Source organism: Aythya marila, assembly GCF_965140915.1.
Source record: "Aythya marila genome assembly, contig: HAP1_HAP1_SCAFFOLD_451, whole genome shotgun sequence".
NCBI classification, from domain to species: domain Eukaryota; kingdom Metazoa; phylum Chordata; class Aves; order Anseriformes; family Anatidae; genus Aythya; species Aythya marila.
Window position 1 is genome coordinate 68,052 of NW_028136669.1, and position 10,119 is coordinate 78,170.

Sequence of the window (10,119 nt, forward strand, 5' to 3'; positions counted from 1 at the left end):
CTCACACACGTGTGCAGAGCCATGCAACCCACGGTGCATGTTCACATGGATGCACACTCGTGTGCACAAGCCGGTGCACACCTCCCTTTGCACACTCACCCGTGCTCACCCCCACGTGCATGCACACACACATCCGTGCAAACCTGCTGCACGCACCCCGTGCATGCCCCCTCGGTGCTTGCACACCCCCGTGCAAACCCACCCCCCTCGTGCATAACCCCCTCCCCCCGTGCTTGCACACCCCGTGCACACCCACGCGCGCCCCCCCCGTGCCTGCTCACCCGTGGGAGCCCCCCCGCACGCAGCCCCGCAGCCTCCCGGGGTTGGGGGGGGGGGAGCTGCGGGTGCGTCCCCTTTAAAGGGGCGGGCGGGGGGGGGCTGGAGATGGAGGGGGTCACCGTTACCATGGCAACCGAGGGGGCGGGCGGGGAGCTCCTGGGGGGGGGGCGCGGATTTAAAGAGCCCGCCCCCCGCGCGTGTGCACGCGCACACACCCACGCGCACGCACCCGGGGGGGAAAGGGGGGCACGTCTGCAGAGCACCCGAGTGCCCCCCCCCCGCGGGTACGACCCCCCCCTTATTGCACAAGCATGCACACGCACGGTGCATGGTCTGGTGTGCAGTTTGCACACGCGTGTGCACAGCCCTTGCAGGCTGGGTGCGTGCTTACACATGCGTGTGCATGCACACGAGCCCCCCCACGCGCACCCTTGCCCCACGGGGGGAGCCCCCAGCAGCAGCAGCGCTGATGCACACCCGTGCCCCCCCCACACGCCGTGTGTCCCCCCCCCGTGTCCTCAGTGTCCCCAGCACAGCCCCCCCAGCAGACAGAGGCAGGAGGTGGCTGCAATGGGGTTTATTGGGGGGCGGGGGGGGGGCAGTTGGAGGCATGCTGCAGGTGCAGCGGGGGCTGGGGGTGTTTGCCCCCCCCCAGGGCTCCTCTTCGCCCGCTCAGGGCCGTGGTCGCCCCTTCTCAGCACCCGGCGGCACCCATGGGATCCTCGCACAGCCCCCGGCTGCTCGACCGCCTGCCGTACCTGCGGGGGGGGGACACGTCAGGGGGGGCAACGGGGGGCACTGTGCAACGGGGAGCAGTGAGCAAGGGGTGCAATGAGCAAGGGGAGCAGCCAGGGAACGCGCTGCAAGGGAGCTGTGAATTGCAAGGAGGGAGGCGTTGCAATGGGAGGGTGCAGCAGCAGGGTTGCAGGTTGCAGCAGGGAGCACGGGGATGCATCGCAGCAGGGAGGTGGTTGCAGCTGCTGAGCAACGAGGGGGAAGGGGGTGAAGCAGGGAACGTGCAGGGAGTGCGTTGCAAAGGGAGCTGGTTGCAAGAGGAAAGTGAATTGCAACGGGTGGTGCAGTGCAACGGGGGAGCACAATGCAATGGGGAGCACGCTGCAAGAGGGGGGCATTGCGGTGAGGATCTGGTTGCAGAGGGTGAGCAAGTTGCAGCAAAGAAGCACAGCGCAACAGGGAGTGCATTGCAACGGGGATGCAGGTGCAAGCAGATTGCAACAAGGAGTGTGTTGCAACAGTGAGTGCATTGCAACGGGAAGTAATTTGCAATGGGTAGTAATTTGCAATGAGGAGTGTGTTGGAAATGGGAGTGCATTGCAACAGGGAGTTGCAGGGAGCGTGTTGCAACTGGGAAGTAATTTGCAACGGGGGGGTGCACTGCAACAGGGAGTGCATTGCAATGGGGAGTGTGTTGCAACTGGGAAGTAATTTGCAACGGGGAGCGCATTGCAATGGGGAGTAATTTGCAACATGGAGTGCATTGCAGCAGGGAGTAATTTGCAAGGGGAGGGGGCATTGCAACGGGGAGTGCATCGCAGCAGCCCCCCCCACGCCCCCTGACTCACCGGTGCCGCGTGACCACGTTGAGGTACTGCTGCAGGTCGTTGTAGAAGCGCACCAGGTCCTCGACAGGGGCGTCGTCCCCAGGGTAGGTGGGCTGCGAGGGGCCGGCGGTGGCCGGGTGCCCGGCCAGCAGCACCAGGCAGCAGCCCAGGAGCAGCAGCGAGGCCCAGCGGGGAGGCATGGCTGCACCGGGGGGGGGCTGTCAGCCAAGGGCACATACACACACATGCACACGCACGCTTGCACGCTCACACATAGCATGCACACACGTGCAACAAGTGCGTGCTTGCAAATGCGCACACGTTGCATGCACACACACGTGCAATGCATGCAGTCTTGCACACACACACACTGCAGCACATGCACACATGCGTGCTTTGCACACGCACCTGCAGGGAACGCTCCTCTCCCAGAGCACCCCCGCGTCACCCCTAAGCACTCACACGCGTGTGCACACCACTTTTCACACCCACACACTCAGCCTTGCACACATGCATGCACACCGTTACACAGCTGCAAGCTCACCCCCTGCCCCAAATCCTCCTGCTTCCCCCCTCCCATGGGTGCTGCCCCCAACCTCCCCAGCACCCAGACCCCCCAGGACCCCCAGGACCCCCCAGGACCCCCCACCCCTCACCTGCTTCCACGAGCGGTGGCACAGGGACGCGCTCACACGGGAGACACGGGGGGGACACAGGGGACAGCTCCCTGGCTCCTCGGTGCCACCGCTGCCACCCCGGCGCTGTCCCTTATATCCCCCGTGCCCCGTCCCCTGTCCCCCTGCTGATGTCACCCCGCGGCCGGGTTGCCAGGGGGGACAGGGGGGCAGCAGTGGGCGGGGGACACGGGGACAGCTGGCCCCTCGCCTGGCCCTGGTTAATGTTTGACATCTGGGGCTGGGGGCACCTGGGGGGGGCGAGGGGCCGGCTGCTGAACCCGGGTTGGGGACAGGGGGACAGGGGGACGGACAGATGGACAGAGGGGTTGGGCCCCCCCCAAGTCAGCACCCACCGTGGTGCAGCCCCACACCAGTGCACCCAGCAGCCCATACCAGTGCTCCCAGTGCACCCAGCACCCTGTACCAGTGCACCCAGTGCACCCCTACCAGTGTGCCCAGCACCCAGTGTGCCCAGAAACCAGTACTCCCAGTTCCCAGTGCACCCAGTGCACCCATACCAGTATACCCAGCACCCAGTACACTTACACCAGTGTTCCCAGTGCCCCCCAGCACCCCATACCCAGTGTTCCCAGTGCCCCCAGCACCCCATACCCAGTGATCCCAGTACCGAGGTCGCCCATACCAGTGCACCCAGTGCTCAGCGCACCCATACCAGTGTTCCCAGTGCCCCCTGCGCCCCATACCCAGTGCCCCCAGCACCCCCTCACACAGAAGACCCCCCCACCCCGTACCAGTGCTCCCAGCACCCACCGCAGCACCCCCACACCCCCAGCCCCCCGTGCACCTCTACCCCCGTCCCGTGTGCCCCCCCCATGCCCGGAGCACCCCCACACCCCACTGCCAGTGCCCCCCCCGCCCTGGTGTGGCTGCACCCCCAGACCCAGCCCATGGAGCCCCCCACACCCCCAAATCCCCTCCCCGCTCTTTCCCTCCCTCCCCACTGCCCCCCCCCGCAGCCCCCCAGCCCCTCGCCCCCTGCTCCCCCCCCCCCGCAGCCCCCCCTCACTGCTCCCTTGGGCCTCCAGCCAGCCCCGTGCACCCCCCTCCATCCCCCAGCACCCCCATTCTCGCCTGCAGCCCCCCCACATCCCTCCCTCCCCCCCCCCGCATCCCTCTCTCCTTGCATCCTCCCTGCATCCCCCCATCCCTCCCCGCATCCCCTCCTCTCCTCCATCCCTCCCTGCCCCCCTCTTTCCATCCCCCCATCCTCTCCTGCACCCTCTGCTCCATCTCCATCCCCCCCGCACCCCTCCATCCCTCCCTCCATCCTCCTTTGCTCCATCTCTCCTTCCCTCCATCCTCTGCTCCATCCCTCTTTCCATCCTCCTCCATCCCTCCCTGCATCCCCCCGTCCTCTCCTCCATCCCCCCATCCTCTCCTGCACCCTCTGCTCCATCTCTCCATCCCCCCTCCATCCCTCCATCCCTCTTTCCACCCCCCTCTCCTCCATCCCTCCCTGCGTCCCTCTTCCTATCCTCTTCCACTCCATCCCCCTTCCACCCCCTGCGCTCTCCTCCATCCTTTCTTGCACCCCTCTTTCCATCCCCTCCTCCATCCTCCACTCCATCCCTCCCTGCATCCTCCCATCGTCCTCGCACCCCTCCATCCCTCTTCCCATCCTCCCCTCCATCCCTCCCTGCTCCCCTCTTTCCATCCCCCCATCCTCCCAACCATCCCCCTGTCCTCTCCTACTCCTCCGCTCCATCTCTCCCCCCCTGCACCCCTCTGTCCCCCCCGAGCCCCTCCATCCCTCCTTGCCCCCCTCCATCCTTCTTTCCTTCCTCCTCTGCTCCATCCCTGCACCCCCCCCTACATCTCCTTTTCCATCCTTTGCATCCTCCCACCCTCTCCTGCGCCCTCTGCTCCATCTCTCTGTCCTTTCCTGCACCTCTCCATCCCTCTTTCCTTCCTCCTCTGCTCCATCTCTCCTTCCCTGCCCCCCTCCATCCCCCCCAAACCCCTCCATCCCTCTTCCCATCCTCCCCTCCATCCCTCTTTCCCTGCTCCCCTCTTTCTAACCCCCCATCCTCCCATCCATCTCCCCATCCTCTCCTCTGCTCCATCCCTCCCTCCCTGCCCCCCTCCATCCCCCCCTGCACCCCTCCATCCCCCCCTGCACCCCTCCATCCCCCCCTGCCCCCCTCCATCCCCCCCTGCACCCCTCCATCCCTCTTTCCATCCTCCTCCGCTCCATCTCTCCATCTCTCCCTGCCTCCCCCATCCTCTCCTCCATCCCTCCCTGCTCCCCTTTCCATCCCCCCATCCTCCCATCCATCCCCCCCCGTCCCCTCCTTCCTCCTCCGCTCCATCTCTCCCCCCCCGCACCCCTCCATCCCTCTTTCCACCCTCCTCCAGCCCCCCCAAACCCCTCCATCTCCCCCCCCCAGCACACGAGGGGTGCCCACGCTCTGCTCTTTATTGCCACTGGTGACAACGTGCGGGGACCGCGCGGGGCCCCCCCCCGACAGCAGCGGGGAGGGGACGGGATCGGGGGTCCCCCCCCCTCCATGGGACACCTCCGGGCTGGGCTTTGGGGGGGGGCTCCCAGCCCCCTGGCACGGGGCTGGGGCTGGCCCCGGCTGCTGGGACCCCCGGGGGGAGCCACGGGGGGGGGGGATTGGGGGGGATTTTGGGGGATCTGGGGGGGTCGGGGGCACCCGGTCACCACGCGGCGTCAGCGTCGTACCTGCGGGAAGAGCTGATGTGAGACCCCCCCCCAGCACCCCCAGGACCCCCACCCTGGGGTGCAGAAGGGGCTGCAGCCCCCTTACCCGGGGAGGGGGGGGGGACAGGGAAAAGGGGCGGGGGGGGGGCACTCACCAGGACCTGTCGCCGGTGGCCCCCAGGAGCAGCTCCGACACCACGGCCTCGGGGCTGGCACGCTTCCCGTACCTGCGGGACACGGGGACGTGCAAAGGGCCTTGCACGGGGGCGTGCAAGGGGGAGAAGTGCACGGGGGTGTGCGGGGGGGGCCTCGCACGTGGGCGTGCAAAGGGGTCGTGCACATGGTGTGCAAAGGAGGATGGATGTGGGCGTGCAAAAGGGGCATTGAGCGTGCAAAGGGGATCGTGCACGTGGGAATGTAAGGGAGATCTTGCACGGGGGTGTGCACAGGGGGGGGCTTGTACGTGGGTGTGCAAAGGGATTGTGCACATGGGCATGCAAAGGGGACCTCGGACATGGGGGATGGACGTGGGCGTGCAAAGGGGGCATCGGCTGTGGGTGTGCAAAGGGGATCTTGCACGTGGGTGTGCAAGGGGGAGAATTGCATGGGGGTGTGCACGGGGGGGTCTCACACATGGGTGTGCAAAGGGGATCGTGCACGTGGGCATGCAAAGGGGGATGGATGTGAGCGTGCAAAGGGGGCATCGGATGCAGGAGATGGACGTGGGCGTGCAAAGGGGGCATGGGGGGTGGGTGTGCAAAGGGGATCGTGCACGTGGGCGTGCAAGGGGGAGAATTGCACGGGGGTGTGAGGGGGGGCTCACACGTGGGTGTGCAACAGGGATTGTGCACTTGGGCGTGCAAAGGGGATCGTGCACGTGGACATGCAAAGGGGGATGGACGTGGGTGTGCAAAGGGGGCGTCGGACGTGGGCGTGCAAAGGGGGTTTTGCACGCGGGCGTGCAAGGGCCGCTCACCTCTGCCGTGTCACCAGGTTGATGTAGTGGCGCAGGGCCGAGAAGTACCTGGCCAGCTCCTCGGGGGACGCGTCCTCGCCGGGGCTCTCGGGTTTTGGGGGGTAGGCGGCCCCCAGCGTGCCCAGGCACAGCAGGGCGCACAGCGCCAGCGCCGCCAGCACGCGCCACGGCCTCGGGGACGTCACCATCTGGGGGGGGGGGGGGAAAAGGGATGGGGGGCTCGGGGGGGGGTCACCGGGTCCCGGGGTGTCACCCCCAGCCCCCTCGGGTGGCCCCGTCCCAGCCCGGAGGGGTGAAGCCCCCGAGCCCGTGGGGGTGCAGGGACACCCCCAAAGTGCCCAAGGGGACACGACCCCCCCAGGACCCCCCCTCGCTTCCCAAAGGGGACATCTCCCACTCCTCAAATTCCCCCAAGGGTGCCCAAGACCCCCCCACACACACACACCTCCCAGAGGGGACATCTCCCACCCCCCCCAAAAAAATCCCCCAAGGGGACCCATCCCTCCCAGGACCCCCCCCTCACCCAGAGGGGACATCTCCAACCCCCCCAAAATCCCCAAAGGGGACACATCCCCCCCGGGACCCCTCCCACCTCCCAAAGGGGACATCTTCCCACCTCCCACCCCCCCAAAATCCCCCAGGACCCCCCCCAAATGGGACATCCCCCCCCCCAAAGTCCCCAAAGAGGACCCATCCCTCCCAGAACCCTCCCAGCGGGGACATCTCCCACCCCCCTCACCCCCCAAATAACCCCCCCAATGGGTGATCTCCCACCCCAGGGACCCCCCTCCCCAATAGGACACCCCCCACCCCCCCCGTGTCCCCCCCCCCCGGTCCCCGCACTCACGGTGGAGCAGCGAGGCGCTGGGTGACAGCACGGGGACACGGCGGGGACACGGGCACGGCGCCTCGGCTCTTATAGGATCGGGGGGGGGGGGGCCCGGCTCCTCCCTCGGCCGTGACCCACCCGGGGCTCAGCAGGACCACGGCCGCCCCCCCCCCCCCCCCCGCTGCCACCGCCCCCCCCCCCCCTTCCAGGCTGTGGGACACGCGCGCCTGGTGCCAGCGCCTGTCACCGTGTCACCGAGCCGGGGGGGGACAGCGACACTGGGATGGGAGCGAGATTGGGGCATGGGGGGGGCAGATTGGGGTGGGGGGGGCAAAGGGGGGCTGGGGGGGGCAAAGGGAGGATGGGGTGTCACACAGACATGGCATGGGGACAGGGCATGGATGTGGAAAAGGGACAGGGCATGGGGACATGGCACGGGGACAGGGACAGCAAGAGGACGAAAGGCAGGGGACGCAGTGACACAGGGACATGGCACGGGGACACGGCACGGACATGGCACGGACAGGGCACAGGGACAAAGGACAGGGCACAAACATGGCACAGAAGTGGCACGGGGACACCGCACAGAGCAGGCAACAGGGACACGGAAAGGATGTGGCTCAGGGACAGGGCACGGGGACACGGCACGGGGACAGGGCACAGGGACAGGGCACGGGGACAGGGCACAGGGACAGCACGAGGACAAAAGGCAGGGGATGCAGTGACACAGGGACATGGCACGGACAGGGCACGGACGTGGCACAGGGACAGGGCACAGGGACAGGGCACACAGTTGTGGCACAAGCACGGCACGGGGACACAGCACGGACACAGCGCGGGTGTGGCACGGGGACGGGGCACAGACATGGCACGGGGACAAAGGGCAGGGGACACAGCTGTGGATGTGACACAGGTGGCACGGGGACGGGGCACGGACAGGGCACGGGGACAGGGCAGGGGGACAAAGGACAGGGCACAACCATGGCACAGACATGGCACGGGAACGCAGCAAGGAGGTGGCTCAGGGACAGGGCACGGGGACAGGGCACGGGGACAGGGCACGGGGACACACCGATGTGACACGGGGGATGTGGCACAAGCACGGCACGGGGACACGGCACGGACACGGCACAGGGACAGGGCACGGGGACACGGCACGGATGTGGCAGGGGGACAGCACGGGGCACGTAGTGGATGGCCATGGCACGGGGACAGCGCAGGGACACGGGGACAAGGACACGGCACAGGGACACGGAGCGGGGACACGACACGGCTGTGACACAGGGACACGGCACGGCTGTGGCAGGGGGGCGCAGCAATGGCACTGGTGGCACGGGGACAGGGGGGGGCAAGGAGCCGCGACACGGGGACGGGGGGGGACACGCAGCCGTGTCACGCGTGACAGGCTCAGGAGGTGGCACCGGGCATGGCACGGGGACAGCGGGCACGGGCACGGCACCCGGGGGGGGGACAGCGACAGGGACAGGGTCGGGGACAGAGACAGGGACAGGGACCCCGCCGCGTCCCCACGGAGCCAGGCAGGGGCCACCAAGGCCGGGGACAGCCGGGGGCAGCGCCACCGCGGGGTGGTGACACCGCCACCGGCACCGCGGGGGGGGGGCCGGGGCTGCCCCGCGGGGGGGCGCAGCCGGGGACACGCGAGGCGCCGGCACCCACGGGGACGGGGTCGCGGTGTCACCGCTGTCACCCCAGTGTCACACGCACGTCCCCGGCTCTGTGCTGCCCGCCCCCCCCCCGACGTGCTGGGAGGACGAGGGGGGGGGAAGCAGCCCCCCCACCCCCCCCCGCAGCACCTTTCACGTCCCCGCGGTCGATGGGAAGGTTTAATGGGATCGATGGGGGTTTAATGGGATCGGGGGGGGGGTTAATGGGATCGATGGGGGCTGCGTGCCTGGGGACAGAACGCGCCCAGCCGTGCCCCGGGGGGGGGCGCTGAGCCCCCCACCCACCCAAACCAGGCGCTGGCATTGTCCCCGCTGTCCCCAAGGGGACCGGGATGCGGCCCCCCCCTCCCCAAATCCCGATGTCCCCACGGGGAGCGGGGCAGCGCCGCTCCCGTCCCGCTGCCCCACGCAGGGGGAGGTGTTTTGGGGAGGGGGGGGGGGGGGACACAGGGCAGATGTGGCCCCCCCCCAGCCCGGAGGATGAAGGGGAAGCGCCGTTTCTGCCCCATTTCCCCCCGGGGACAGCAAACACCAATTTTCCAAAGGTCACAGGATGGCTCTGGGGGGGGGGGGGGGGGGGGGGGACACACGACACAACGCGATGTCACACGCGTGTGTGTCCCCCCCCCCAAAAAAAAAAAAAAAAAAGCCCCGGAGGTCGGAAAAGCAAACAGGGCGCTGCCGCTCCATGCGCTTTATGGCCCCCACCTTCCGCCCTTGGTGCATTAGGGCCCCCCCCCGGGCACATTAGGGCCCCCCCCCGGGCACATTAGGGCCCCCCCCCGGGCGGAGGCTGCCCCTTATCGGCCGGCAGCGCCCTGTTTGCTCGGCCCCGAGTGCTTCCGATGAGCCGGCAGCAGGGGATGGGGGGGTCGGGGGGGCTGTTATCACCCGGGGGGGGCTGTTATCACCCGGGGGGGGGCGTCATCACTCGGGGAGGGGGGCAGTCATCACCGGGGGAGAGCTGCTACCACCCGGGGGGGGGGCGTCATCACTCGGGGAGGGGGCCTGTTACCACCCGGGGGGGGCTATCACTGCCCGGGGGAGTCCATCACCACCGGGGGGGGGCTGTCATCACTGTGGGGGGGGCAATCATCAAGGGAGGGGGGTTGTCAGCACCACGGGGGTGTCACCACACAGGTGGGGGGCTGTCACCACTCCGTGGGGGGGCAGCATCATCACTGGAAATGGGCTGTCACCACCGGGGGGGGGCTGTAATCACTGAGGGGGGGGCCTGTCACCACTTGGGGGGGGGCAGCATCACTGCTGGGGGGGGCTGTCATCGCCCCGGGGGGGGTGACATCACTGGGGGAGGGCTTTTACCATCTGGAGGGGGGTATCACCACCCGGGGGGGGGGCTGCCACCACCAGAGTGGGGTGTCACCACCTGGGGGGGGCCACCAGGCCCTCACTCAGCCCCCCCCA

The 10,119-nt window shown here is 68.3% G+C and overlaps 2 protein-coding genes across 2 annotated transcripts; both read right to left on the minus strand.

Moving 5' to 3' along the window:
• Window positions 1–841: 841 nt before the first annotated feature.
• On the minus strand, window positions 842–2,574 carry LOC309891634 (pancreatic polypeptide). The gene is made up of 3 exons (XM_082785978.1): window positions 2,498–2,574; window positions 1,863–2,043; window positions 842–1,037 (listed from the first exon to the last, which is right to left on the minus strand). The coding sequence occupies exons 2-3, from the start codon at window positions 2,039–2,041 to the stop codon at window positions 974–976; spliced, it is 243 nt and encodes an 80-aa protein (XP_082642104.1). The 5' UTR covers window positions 2,042–2,043; window positions 2,498–2,574; the 3' UTR covers window positions 842–973.
• A 2,372-nt stretch (window positions 2,575–4,946) lies between these two features.
• On the minus strand, window positions 4,947–7,081 carry LOC309891632 (peptide YY-like). The gene is made up of 4 exons (XM_082785977.1): window positions 7,028–7,081; window positions 6,181–6,368; window positions 5,360–5,431; window positions 4,947–5,225 (listed from the first exon to the last, which is right to left on the minus strand). The coding sequence occupies exons 2-4, from the start codon at window positions 6,366–6,368 to the stop codon at window positions 5,201–5,203; spliced, it is 285 nt and encodes a 94-aa protein (XP_082642103.1). The 5' UTR covers window positions 7,028–7,081; the 3' UTR covers window positions 4,947–5,200.
• Window positions 7,082–10,119: the final 3,038 nt, after the last annotated feature.